We start from the raw sequence: 13,835 nt of genomic DNA on the forward strand, positions 1-13,835 counted from the left end.
GCAGGCTCGGGTCTGGCCAATGTCAGGGCGGCCGGGCGGCGGTTTTGACCAATGAGGGCTGAGAGGTGGAGCAAAGTATATGGTAGGGTGGAGCCGTAGCTAGTTTACAGGATGCCTGATCAAGAGAAGTGGCGTTTTTTATGTGGTGTTTTCATCATTAACAAACATTTAGGTTTTAACTTTCACGTAGCTAAAACCAACACCTCCAGTTCGCTTTTTGCTACACTCCCCATCCCCAAGCAACTACCCACACAGGGGCAGTCGCCCGGATGTAAGCGTAGGGGTGGAGCTGAAAGTGGGCCACTTGGCGCAGGCTCAAAAAAGCCGTGACTCCACCTCTCCCTCAACATGTGGTAAGGGCCGGGCGACTGAGAGCTGGCTTTGCGCCGAAGGCCTAGCCTAGCCCCCACCTGCCACGTGACCAGAGCGTCACCGTGGTAACAGGGCTGGGCGCGTAGCGCGCAGGCGCTCTAGTACCCTGCATGTGACGTGACACCAGGGGCCGTCACGTGAGGCAGGCGGAGAGCGGGCGGGGCGGGGTTCGGCGGCACCCGGAGAGGACCAGAGCACTACTGCAGCCTGGGCAGAACTTAACCGGGTCGAGTAGCCATGCCCAAGTACTGCCGGGCTCCGAACTGCTCCAACACTGCGGGCCGACTGGGCGCTGACAACCGTCCTGTGAGCTTCTACAAGTGAGCGCAAGCGCGGGGCGGGGCCCGAGGGTAACTGCGGCTGTGCCGGGCGCTGGTCCATCTTGCAGGTGTCTAGAAGCAGGGCTAGTAGCAAATTGAAGAGTCGGTATACTCAGCACTAAACAGAGCACATACAATACAGATGTATTAAAGCACAGGGATAAACTATTAATTACAGGTGCGAGCGTGAGGAGTAGGACTGTGGAGGGAGCCTAAAACTTCCCGCTAGTCATCTCCGCGAATTTGAGGTATCTCGAACGCAAAACATCCGAAACTGAGCTCCTGATCTTGTCTCCCTCCCAAACCTTCCACAACCTTTCTTAGTTAAGAGCTTACTCCATCTTTCCTGTTGTTCAGGCTGGCAACCTTAGAGTCATCCCTACCTCCTTTCTTTCCTCACACTTGAGAAAATAAAAATTAGCTTGAACTGTAAAAAAAGAAAAAAAAATCTGTCTTCCCATTTCTTATTCCCCTGCTAGAATAAAAAACACGGGAAAATCCGGCTGAATAGGAAAAACATTTCTGTATTTTTCTCAGGGACATGCGGATGTAAGTGAAAAAAATTCCCCTTCTTTGAGTGACTGCTGCTTTTTTAGTAGGAAAATTTAGTAGGAAAAAAATTTTTAGCCTAAAACCATAGGCTGCCATAAACTTCGCCATTTGGGATTATATCAGTAAAAATGAAACATCTCAATGCCTGGAGTTGTTCTCACTTTGACACTGAGAAGCAACCTCAGTTGCTTCTACCCAGGTGCAGAGCTTCAGGAAAGGCATTTCTGGACACAGTTTTCCACCTCTAACTAAACTTTATTGCTTTCAAGGAGGCAGGACCCTGGACTCACTTCACAATCCTGACTAGTATCTATCCACACAGTTCTCCTTTGCTTTAAGCCTATCCAGTTTCATTTACATTTCATCTAAAATTCACCTTTCTCTCAAATACAAATAATAATCCTGTCTTTTCCTTTGTTGAGTGAGACTTCTCGTACTTCTGGTGTGCAGTTTCCCTCATTGTCATAGTAAATAAACCTGACTCTGTTGGACTCCAGGTTTGTCCCTGTGGCCTTAGTCTAAATGTGCCAGAACTCATTCCTCATCCAGACCATCAGCAGATCCTGCTGGCTCTCCCTTTAAAATACATCAAGAATTGACCACTTCTGACCCTCTTCTCTGCCTGCATTCTGGTTCTGGCCCTTACCACTACCACCTGACTGCACTACTTCAGTAGCCTCCTCATTGGTCAACCCACTCCCACACACACATCCCCAAATGCAGTCACAGGGAACCTGTGTATCCTTGAGTCAAATCAGAGTTCCCCTCTATTCACATCCTCCCCTGGGTGGGGTGCCTGGCTCAGTGGCTTAAGCCTCTGCCTTTGTCTCAGGTCATGGTCTCAGAGTCCTGGGGTCGAGCCCCACATCAAGCTCTCTGTTCAGCAGGGAGCCTGCTCCCCCCCCCCCACCGCCTGCCTCTCTGCTTACTTGTGATCTCTCTCTCTCTCTGTCAAGTAAATTAAAAAAAAAAAAAACCAACAAAAAAACCAACAGATCCTCCCCTGGGTCCCACTTCACTCAATAAAAGACAAAAAGATGAGACTGAAGCAGACAAAAAGCCCTACAAAGCCCTACAGGAGCTGGATCCCCAATATCTGTATGACCTCATTTCCTTCCTCCTACACCTTACCCCTGTGCTCTAGTGTCACTGGCAACTCCGTGTACCCCTAACATGCCAGGCACATTGTTACCTCAGGGACTTCATGCTTTTCCCTCTACGTGGAAAGGTCTTACCTTTATGGTCACCACTCTGTGTAAAATGATAACCCTCTCCCACTTTATTTTTCTTTTTAATGCTTATCATTATCTGGCATATCACATATTTGATGTATTCATTTATTCTCTCCACCACCCCCCACTAGAATGTCAGCTCCGTGAAGGCAGAGATTTTTTTCCGTCTTGTTCTCTGTTATTTCCCCAGCCCTCAAACAGGGCCTGGCACATAGTGGGTGCTCGGTAAATATTTGTTGGATGAATTTCATTAATGCCTTCCAGATGCCCTCTCCCAGGAACCCCAGCAGCCCATGTCCCTTGAGGGACCCTGATGCAGAGTAGGAGTGATGCAGAGGAGTCTTTAAACTCATATCAGTGTGTCCAGATTTGCTTTTTTACATAGGTCACGTCTGGCACTCTTTATTAATTCAGCAACTCTGAGTGTCTCCTGGAGTAAGGAAGCCCCTGCTGTACCCAGAGGACCCAGAGGACCCTGACAGATGTTGTTCCTGTCCGGACAGAGTTCATGGATAAGTGAAGGAACATTAAAGAACTAGACATACAACCTGGGAGTCACTCCCAATCCTCTCTTCAGCATGTTGTCCCTGTCCAGTCCATCGACCCATCTTTGGACTTTACCCTCCAAACACATCCCTTGCAACAATCACAGCAAAACCCCTCATGCTGTGTCAACACAGTTATAAATGCAAATGGGAAAATCCTAAGTAAACTGTTAGGAAATAACAGAAAACCCCTACATTTCCAGCCTGACCCCTTCTCATTACCTCTGCTCTCACAGTATCGTTCAGGCCACCATCCTCTGTTAATGAGACATGGTGGTGATAGCTGCTTCTGGCCTCCTTGCCTATACTTCCGCGTCCCTTAGAAGGACACCAATAACAGCTTACTTAGAGATCACCTATTGTATGCTGTTAGAAGTGCTTCACATACAGTAACGAGGAGAACAATGACAGTTGTACAAAGCAGCCAGATGACTTTATAAAAATCAGTTCATGTCTATGTTGTTTAAATTCCACCCATGGTTGCCAGGCTGTCCCTTACACAGGCTAACCCATTTCTGCCTTAAGGCTTATCTCTGAATCAGTCTTGCAGAAGCCACATCACATGGTCAATAAGAGATTGATGAGGAGCTGTTACCAAAAGAGATTCAGGAGAAGGTGTAGATGGCAGGAAGGAACAAGGTGAAACCTGTCGAGGGAAGTGGCTGCCAGAGAATAACATAGGAGCCTGCCAGGCAGCCAGAGGAACCATTCGTTAGTTCTGTCTTCAGCCCTTTTGGGACAAATGAGAGCCCTCTCTAATGGGAAACCTGTGAGTTGGGAATTGCATTTGGGTGACAATAAGAAAGTCCTGAAATAGTATTGGCTCAAAAAAATTATGGAGGTACAGCATATTATAGGATACAGCATGGTTAAGTTATACAGACACAATAACAGTCACAAAATCTCTTACTACAACAGAGGTTTATTTCTCATTCATACTCTGTCCTTTGCAGACCATATGTGGACCTACTGTATAATATGCTAACCTGGGACTCAAGCCAAAGGATCCTCCCCTACATGGAATATTGCTGGTCTTGTAGGAGGAGGGAAAGAGAAAGTAGGAAGAGTCACCCAATGGCTTGTCATAAATGCTATATTGAGAAGTGGCCCATGTCACTTTCAGTCCTTGGCCAAAGTAAGTCTATGGCAAGCCTCAGGTCAGTGCAGTAGAAATATGTAATCTTCATGTGGGGAAGGGCAGCAAATACTTTGAACGATACTAGAATCTACCAAGGTTTACTTTTCTCTCAAATAAAACAAAAACAAAACAGACCAGCACTGGTGTGGCAGGTCCACAGTGATTAGGGCTGAGGTTCCTATCTTTCTGTGTTGTCATCATTGGCACGCAGCTTCCATGCAAGATGGTTGCCAGGTGGCCCGGCCATTATAGCCTACCATTCCTGGTAAGAAGGAAAGAGAAGGAACGAAGAGCAAAAGGGGCTCCAACTGTAGACTGAGTTAGGCCCCTTCATCCAGCCTTCCCAGCAACCCCATCCAGTGGTGAGTTCTTCATCATTACTCACCCCCAGCTGCAAAGGAGATGGGGAAATGTAGTAATTTAGCTGCATTTAACCACTCTGAAGACATTCTGAATTGACTGTTAGTAAGGAATAAAATAACTTTTTTTTGGAAAAGAAGAACTTTTAGCAGTGTATGCCACTACATGATCTAGAAAGATGACCAACAAGACTACACTATTCTATAAAAAAGGAGGACACTGTCCACTTAAAGTAGGTTTTGATTTTTTTAATTTTTATTTTTAAAGATTTTATTTATTTATTTGAGAGAAATCACAAGTAGGCAGAGAGGCAGGCAGAGAGAGAGGGAGAAGCAGGTGTTCCGCTGAGCAGAGAGCCTGATATGGGGCTCAATCCCAGGACCCTGGGACCATGACCTGAACAGAAGGCAGAGGCTTCAACCCACTGAGCCACCCAGGTGCCCCTAATTTTTATTTTTTAAGAAGATTGTATTTATTTATTTATTTATTTGACAGAGCAAGAGAGCACAGGCAGGAGGAGCAGCAAAGGGAGAGGGAGAAGCAGGCTCCCCACTGAGCAAGGAGCCTTATGAGGGGCTCAATCCCAGGACTCTGGGATCATGCCCTGAGCTGAAGGCAGACGCTTAACTGACTGAGCCACCCGGGTACCCCTAAAGTAGATTTTTAGAGAACCCATTATAAAAGTGTTGCCATCCAAAGGAACAAAGGAGAATAAGAAAAAGACCAAGTGAGGAAGAGGGTTTTCATGATACTCTCCTCCTTTGCCCTTTGAGCTACCCTGATCCATTTGAGAACCCTTTCGCATTTAAGTTACCATCCCAGATTTCTCACACAACAGGAAAGCATTCACTGGCCAGAACTTGGTTACATGGCCCCACCTACACAAAGGAATCTGGGAGACGTAGTCTTTTAGCACAGCACATGCTGACCTCAGCTGAAGTTGGAGTTTTTGTTAGGAAGAAGAAAAGGAGGTGTGTAGTAGTCACTTGCCAGTCTCTGCCAAAGAGGAGGGGGTGGGGAATGCTGCTGCAAGAGATTTCTTGTGTGTGTCCAGGCAGAATGGGGTTGATGGGAGGATTTGTATCTCAAACAGAGGCAAAAGGGACTGCGGCAGCCAGAGTTCCTGGCTGCGTGCCATGGGGTTCTTCTCTTTGGGTGCCACAGCTCAGATTCTGAGTCAGCCCTTTTGTCCTCTTTCACCAGCTGTACCCCACCCCCACCTGCCCTGTCCCTTGGCCTTTTGGCTGGAAAGTCTTGCTCCCAGGCCCATCTCTGTTATCCTGCTCACCTCCTTTCTCATGTATCTTTTCCAGTTTCCTTATGCAAATACAAGCAACATGAATACATGTCCTAATTTCCCCCTTATTACTGTATTCATCTCCTGTGGCTACTGAAACAAACTTGATGGCTTAAAACAGCAGAAATTATCCTCTCACACTTCTGGAGACCAGAAGCGCAAGTTAGTTTTACTGGGCAGAATCGAGGTGTTTGCAGGGTGGCACTCCCAGAGATGCCGGCTATAGGGGAGAGTCCATTTCTTGCCTCTTCTGATTTCTGGTGACCAGGTCACTCCAGCCTCTGCCTTTTTGGTCACATCACATTCTCCTCTTTCATCTGTTGTAACATCCGCTTGCCACCTACCCCCTTACAAGGATCCTTGCGATTGCATGTAGGGCCCAGGGAACAATCTAGGTAGGATGACTTCCTCATCTCAGGATCCTTTACTGAATCACATTTTTGTCCTGCAACCTAGTAGTCACAGGTTCTAGGGATTAGGACATGCATGTCTTTTGAGGGCTGTTACTGAGCCTCCCACAATTACTAAAAGTGGATATACTCTGTTTGGAACTTTGGTTTTTTCCTGGAATGTCTATGGCTGCCAATAGCATGTCAGTGCATAGAATACCTCCACACTCTGTTTTAGGGCTGTGTGATGTCCAGGCAGATGACGGTATCCAGCTGTCTTACTGGTCAGCTTCTGTTTGTGGAATTGATACTTATTCTTCCATTTTCAGGTGTGGTATAAAGTTTCTCTTTGAGGTGTTTTTGTTTCATTTTTTAAAAGATTTTATTTATTTATTTATTTGATAGAGAGATCACAAGTAGGCAGGCAGAGGGAGAGAGGGAAGCAGGCTTCCCGCTGAGCAGAGAGCCCGCGATGCGGGGCTGGATCCCAGGACCCTGAGATCATGACCCAAGCTGAAGGCGGAGGCTTAACCTACTGAACCACCCAGGTGCCCCTTGTTTCATTTTTAAAGTTGGTCAGTTTTAAGAAAAGAATTAAGTAAATGATGTGACAGATGTAGAATGTATAGTGCAGGTGGAATGTGGATGACCAACTATATTAGTTATCTAATGCCATATAACAAAAACTGTCTCAAAATTTAACTGCTTAAAATAAACATTTAATATGTCACAGGTTCTCACAACTGCCATAGGACAGACTGGCCAGGACTCAGTTATGTGGCCACTCCTGGCTGCAGATGAAGCTGGAAAATGAGATCTTCATTGTGGACAGTCTTGAGTCTCAGAGTCCCCACCTACTTCTCACAGGGAAAGCTTTTATTTAGTTAATTTTTTTTATACTTTAATTTTAATTTTTTTTTAAATTGTAAAATACATATAAAATATACCATCTTAACCATTTTTGAATATACAGTTCAATAATATTCAGGATATTCACATTATTGGGGCGTCTGGGTGGCTCAGTCATTAAGCATCTGCCTTTGGCTCAGTGCATGATCCTGGGGTCCTGGGATCGAGCCCCACATGGACTCCCTGCTGAGCAGGAAGCCTGCTTCTCCCTCTCACACTCCGCTTGCTTGTGTTCCCTCTCTTACTATCTCTCTGTGTCAAATAAATAAAATCTTAAAAAAAAAAGATTTAAAAAAAAATCTTTAAAATCTTTTTTTTAAAAGATTTATTTATTTATTTGATAGAAGGTGCTCCAGTAGCGCAATCGGTTAGCGCGCGGTACTTATATTTATTTGATAGAGATCACAAGTAGATGGAGAGGCAGGCAGAGAGAGAGAGAGAGAGATGGAAGCAGGCTCCCTGCTGAGCAGAGAGCCCGATGCGGGACTCCATCCCAGGACCCTGAGATCATGACCTGAGCCGAAGGCAGCACCCTTCAAATAAATAAAATCTTAAAAAAGGAGGGGGGTGTCTGGGTGGCTCAGTGGGTTGGGGCCTCTGCCTTGGGCTCGGGTCATGTTCCCAGGGTCTTGGGATCGAGCCCCACATCGGGCTCTCTGCTTGGCAGGGAGCCTGCTTCCTCCTCTCTCTCTGCGTGTCTCTCTGCCTACCTGTGATCTCTCTCTGTCAAGTAAATTTAAAAAAAAAAAAAAAAGGATGTTCACGTTATTGTGCAACCAGTCTTCAGGACTTTGTCATCTCGCAAAACTGAAACTCCATACCCATTCAGCAACAAGTCTCAATTTCCTGCCCTCCTTACCCCCAGCCTCTGGAAACCAGTGAACTGAACTACTCTAGCTACCTCATGTATTTTTTGTGTATGACTGGCATAATTCACTTACCATTATGTCCTCAAGGTTCACCACATTATAGCATGTGTTAGAATTTCCTTTGGGAGACTCAGTAATACTCTGTTGTATGCATATACTGTATTCTCTTTATCCATTCATCCATGGATGAATATTGGGTTTCTTCTAGCTTTTGGTTATTGTGAATAATGCTGTTATGAACATGAATGGGCAAATATCTCTTCCAGACCCCACTTAACAATTTTTTTAGGTCTGTACCTAGAAGCAGAATTGCTGGCTCATGCGGTAATTTTTTTTTTAAAGATTTTATTTATTTATTTATTTGACAAATCATAAGCAGGCAGAGAGAGGAAGGGAGGGAAGCAGGCTCCCTGCGGAGCAGAGAGCCTGACTCGGGGCTCGATCCCAGGACCCTGGGATCTTGACCTGAGCTGAAGGCAGAGGCTTTAACCCACTGAGCCACCCAGGTGCCCCTTACATGGTAATTCTATTTTTGATGTTCTTGAGGAGGTGCCTTACTATTTTCTGCAACTGCTGCTCCAGGTAATATTTCCCACCAGCAGTGCACAGGGTTCCAGTTTCTGCACATCCTCACCAACACTTGTTTTGTTTTAATTTTCATTTTTTAAACTTTTTAGAGATTTATTTATTTATTTTAGAGCGAGCATGCGCACACATGCACGGGTGCAGGGAGGGACAGAGGGAGAGGGAGAGAGAAGCTTTCAGCTGACTTCTCGCTGAGCTCAGAGCCTGACATGGGGCTTGACCTTAAGGCCCTGATATCAGGACCCGAGCAGAGACCTAGAGTCAGACACTTAATCGACTATGCCACCCAGGAGCCCCTCAATTTTTATTTTTTAAGAGATTTTATTTATGTATTTATTTATTTGAGAGAGAGAGAGCACACGTGCACAAGGATGTAAGCACGAGAGAGTTAGAGGGACAAGCGGACTTCCCACTGAGTATGGAGCCTGATGCCAGGCTCGAGCCCAGGACCTGGAGATGATAATCTGAGCTGAAGATGCTTAACTGACTGAGCCACCCAGGCACCCATTTTGCATTTTATGATAGCCGTTCTAGTGGTTATGAGACGCTATCTGATGGTTTTGATTTATATTTCCCTAATGATTAGTGATATTGAGCATCTTTTCATATGCTTGCTGGCCATCTGTATATTTTCTTTGGAGAGCTATCTGTTCAAGTCCTTTGCCCATTTTGTTGTTGGGTTGTTTAAAAACCTTTTAACAGGTGTTTTCAAGCATACACAAAAAATAGAGTTATAGAGTTATAGTTATAGAGTTATAGAGTTAAAGAGTTATAAGACGGATTCTCATGCATCTGTCACTCAGATTTACCATTTATCAACATTTTGCTAATCTTTTCCATCTACCCTCACCCATTTAAACCTTTAATGCGGGGGCACCTGGGTGGTCAGTGGGTTAAGCCTCTGCCTTCGGCTCAGGTCATGATCCCAGGGTCCTGGGATTGAGCCCCACATCGGGCTCTCTGCTCTGCAGGGAGCCCGCTTCCTCCTCTCTCTCTGCCTGCCTCTCTGCCTACTTGTGATCTCTGTCTGTCAAATAAATAAATAAAATCTTGAAAAAAAAATTTAAACCTTTAATGCGTGATTTTAAAATAAGTCCCAGATGTTAGTTCTTTTACCTATAAATATTTCAAAATGTTTTTCCAACAGAGGACTGTTTTAGAAGCATAAACCAATGCAATTATGATACCTAGCAAAATTAATTTCTTAGCACTATTGAATACCCAATTCATGCTCAATTTTCCCTAACTATGTTAAAATGTCTTTTTATGGAATGGTTTGTTGCAGACGAGGTCCACAGCCTGCAAATGGATGTTTCTTAAATCTCTCTTCATCTTTCACGCCACCCCGCCAGCATGAATGTAGACACATTCTAGATTTGTCCGGTTTCGGAAACTGCTCTCTCAGGCTTATGTGGAGGAACAGATTGTGGCTACAGATGGGTAGATCAGGAAGGAGGCCACTGCAAATCTCCAGCCAGGAGAGGATGGAGGCTGGATGGGAGGGGCAGCAGAGGTGGGAGAGGTGGGCTGACGTTGAGTGTTGCAAAGGTGGAGTTGAAGAAGGGGATGCGGGTGGGTGGTAGAGCAAGCCTGGGTAGGAGGCAGAGCCAGCTCCCAGCCTAGGGAAACTGAGGTGTGGAGCCCAGGGATCTCTGGGTATGCATGTCCTCAGAGAGGGCTGGGACTGCACCTGCTGACCCTCTGATGCCACGGTCCCTGGCAGGCTCCCACTGAAGGATGGCCCCCGGCTGCAGGCCTGGCTACGGCACATGGGCCACGAGGACTGGGAGCCCAGCTGCCACCAGCACCTGTGCAGTGAGCATTTCACGCCTTCCTGCTTCCAGTGGCGCTGGGGTGTGCGCTACCTGCGGCCTGATGCAGTGCCATCCATTTTCTCCCCGGCACCCCCTGCTAAGGTGAGTGAAAGGAGGTCCCACTGCTGGAGTTTGAGCACGTCTTCCCCACCTGGAACTAATCCGTGGAGTCTGATCCCCAGCCCTCCTCTCCTGAGTCTCTTGACTCCGCCCTGCCACCTGATCCTCAGCCTTGAGGGAAGTTCCTCCTAGGGGTCTGGCCTCACCCAAGGGCAGTACCCCTTGGAGTCTGGCCCTGATGCTCCCCATCCCATGCCTTGTCTTCCAGAGGCAACAGAGTTCCCGCAACACTGAGAAGCCAGTCGTGCCTCCCTCCCCACCAGAGGGCACACCCCTGTCCCCTGGTCCTGCTGTCTCTGTCTCGGCCCCAGGCCCTGTGCCCCTTGTGGTACTGGGGTCAGCATCCGGAGCCCCTGAGGCCACGACCACCGTGTTCCTGACCCCCCTGCAACCGCCTCCTGCTCCTGCAGGGCAGCAGCCTGGAGTCCGGGCCCAGCACCCACTAGCCAGGCTGGACGCTGTCCTGGGAGCGCTGCGGCGGCGGGTGCGGAGCCTGCAGCGGCGCCAGGAGCAGCACGAGCTGCGGCTGCGGGCCCTAGAACAGCTGGCGCAGCAGCTGTGCCGGGAGGGCCCCCCGAGCCCTGTGAGTGTGGCCACCCGGCCCCCGTAGCCTGTGTCTTTTCCTTTAAACCAGAGACCAGTATTTAAAGTCAGAACATTTCACTAATGTTTCTAAGTGTCTGGCTTTTCTTGAGAAAAGTCAATCTGGTAACATCTACCAATTGTTGGTCAGAGCAGGGTAATGGCTGCTCTGTTTCTTAATAATATTTAAAGAGCCCTTTCTCTCTGCCAGACATTGTTAATAACTTACTGAAGACTCACTATGACCTTCAGGCAGCTGTGGTCCCCATTTTTCAGATGGAAAAACAGGCACCAGGATGCTACAGTAACTTGCCTGAAGTCAGGCAGCCACGAAGATGCACAACCAGGATTCAAGCCAGGGGTCTGACTCCACAGCAGGCCAGTGCCCTCCTATTGGAGAGTTCCCTGCCGGGCCCCTAACAGAGCTTGAGTTTGAGTTTGCAGCCTTTCTACCAGAGTCGCCCCGGCCCCTTCTAAAGGCCTTTATGTTCCTGCTTTTACTACTGAGTATTGGAAGAGGGTATCCTCTCTTGAAGAATCAGTTTGACTAGGCTTTTTCCTTGCTAAAAACCCTAGGGCCAAATTGGAGGTTCCAGGGGTTTCAGCCTGGGCTGGACAAGAGAAGTGAGAAGGGGTTTCAGAAAGGAACCCCTGCCCCGGAGTGGCTGGGTGGCTCAGTGGGTGAAGCATCTGCCTTCGGCCCAGGTCATGATCCTGGAGTTCCAGGATTGAGCCCCTCACTGGGCTCCCTGCTCAGCAGAGACTCTGCTTCTCCCTTTGCCCCTCACCCCACTCATGTTCTCTCTCTCTCACTCTGCCTCTCTCTCAAATAAAAAAAATCTTAAAAAAGAAAGGAGTCTTTATAAATGAGGGGCGCCTGGGTAGCTCAGTTGGTTAAGCGATTGTCTTCAGCTCAGATCAGGATTCTGGAGTCCTGGGATTGAGTCCCTGGGATTGAGTCCCACATCGGGTTCCCACCTCTCTCTCAAATAAATAAAATCTTTAAAAAAATATATATAAGTAAAAATTTTAAAAAAGGAGCCCCCCCCCCCAAGTAGGCATGTAGCTAAGGTGTCTCAGCCTGACAGCCAGGGGGTTGGTCATGCCTCGAGGATATGACTTTTTCTGGCCTCAACATCAGTGTTTTAAAATAACTTTTGGTCTTTCCTGAAGGCTCAACAGGTGTAGCAGCACTGGGTTCATATTGACAGCCAGTAGCAGTCAGCTGGAACTGCAGTGGGGCTGCCCCGGCAGACTGTGACTGGACCATGCTGGGGCACAAGGGGGACACACAGAAGAGCAGGGACAGAGCTCCAACTCAGGCCTGGTACTCTTCATGAAGCCTGCCAGGGCCCCGGGGCTGACAGTGTCTCTCTCTCTCTGCTTCCGCTGCCCTCATTCAATCCCTGTTTTCCCATGTCCTCCTCTCTTCCCACATTCATCTTTATGTTTCTCTGCCCCATCTCTCTGCCCTCCTGTCTGTCTCCCCATTTCCTCCATGTCTCTCTTCACCTCCATCTTTCTGTGTCCCTCATATCACTGTCCCTCTCTGTGTCTGGCCTATCTCCATAACTTTCTCTCCATGTCCCCTACATTTTCCTGTTTCCCCATACTTTTGTTTTTTTTAAGAGTTATTTATTTATTTATTTATTTATTTGACAGACAGAGAGTGAGCGCGAATAAGCAGGGGAGGAGCAGAGGGAGAGGGAGAAGCAGGATTTCTGCTGAGCAGGGACCCCGGTGTGGGGCTCTATCTCAGGACCCTGAGATCATGACCTGAGCCAAGGGCAGCCGCTTAACGACTGAGCCACCTGGACGCCCCATACTTCTTTATCTCCCCAACGAATGTCTCTCTGGCCTCACATCTCTTCACATCCCCACATCCCCACAAGTGTCTCTGCCCACATCTCTCTCTGTTCCTTGACATCCCCCTCCCACCTTGGCCTCCCTGTTCCTCACCACTTCTTCTCCCCTCCTCTCTTCCTTCTCTCCTTCCCTCCCCTCTCTGCCCTGTGTTCTTCATCTCTATTACTTCTTTGTCTGGGATTGCCCAGCTTGCTGGATCCAAGGAATCCCATCCTCTGTGGAGTGGCCGACAAAGCTGTGGTCATTGCCCAGAGTCCTGCATCTCCCACACTGGATGCCAAGCCAGAGCTCCAGGACAGATAATGTTGTGGGACAGATGACAGAGAACAGAAAGAGAGACTCCACATACATGGGCCTGTCTAGCCCCGCCACCCACGACTGGGGCCATTGTAGCACCTCCCTCAAAAGCCTGGCTCCAAGCACCTCCTTCTATGGACCCCTTGAACCTTGGGGCTTACTTGGGCCCAAGGCCCATCAATCCTTATTTTTCTTGGTGCCAGGTCCCTGCTGCCCCCAGCTTGAAGCTTTGCAGCCAGTAAAACAGTCCAGAGCAGAGCAAGGGTTGTTCAGAACTCTTCGAGTTCTGAAGAGCCCCTCATACCCTTTGCCGCATGTATGGTACCGTTCTGGGTATACAACAGTGAACACAACCAATAAAATCCTGCCCGCATGGTGCTCCTGTTCTGCTTGAGTGGAAGACAAACTAGTAAACTAATAATTAATTTCAGATGATGATAAGTGCTGTAAAGACCAAATGAAAATGTAATGGGGTGGGGGTGGCAGATGGATGGATGAAGAGGGCTCTCTAAGGACACAGTGTTTGAACAGACACTTGGATGAGAGTGCCTGGCATGGAAGGCATACGGGCTGGATGCTCCAGTGAGA

At 47.8% G+C, this 13,835-nt stretch overlaps 1 protein-coding gene across 2 annotated transcripts; it reads left to right on the top strand.

The window, feature by feature from the left end:
- The first annotated feature begins 504 nt into the window (after positions 1–504).
- THAP8 (THAP domain containing 8) lies at positions 505–11,869 on the top strand. Of its 2 annotated transcripts, none has more exons than XM_045075905.1 (4): positions 505–692; positions 10,292–10,484; positions 10,711–11,085; positions 11,361–11,869. In XM_045075905.1, exons 1-4 carry the CDS (start codon positions 610–612, stop codon positions 11,502–11,504), a joined length of 795 nt encoding a protein of 264 aa, XP_044931840.1. In that variant the 5' UTR covers positions 505–609; the 3' UTR covers positions 11,505–11,869. The 2 variants fall into 2 exon arrangements, with proteins under 2 accessions (XP_044931840.1, XP_044931841.1); XM_045075906.1 differs by having other exon boundaries at positions 506–678.
- The last annotated feature ends 1,966 nt before the right edge of the window (positions 11,870–13,835 follow it).

This window comes from Mustela putorius, unplaced genomic scaffold, assembly GCF_011764305.1.
Source record: "Mustela putorius furo isolate JIRA1106 unplaced genomic scaffold, ASM1176430v1.1 tig00000174_pilon_pilon_pilon, whole genome shotgun sequence".
NCBI lineage: Eukaryota > Metazoa > Chordata > Mammalia > Carnivora > Mustelidae > Mustela > Mustela putorius.

Bases quoted from the DNA above. Each gene is read 5' to 3' on its own strand.
- THAP8 (XM_045075905.1), top strand. From the start codon at position 610: ATGCCCAAGTACTGCCGGGCTCCGAACTGCTCCAACACTGCGGGCCGA. The intron at 693-10,291 runs GTGAGCGCAAGC...GGTCCCTGGCAG, and splicing joins CGTCCTGTGAGCTTCTACAA to GCTCCCACTGAAGGATGGCC. The intron at 11,086-11,360 runs GTGAGTGTGGCC...CCCATTTTTCAG, and splicing joins GGGAGGGCCCCCCGAGCCCT to ATGGAAAAACAGGCACCAGG.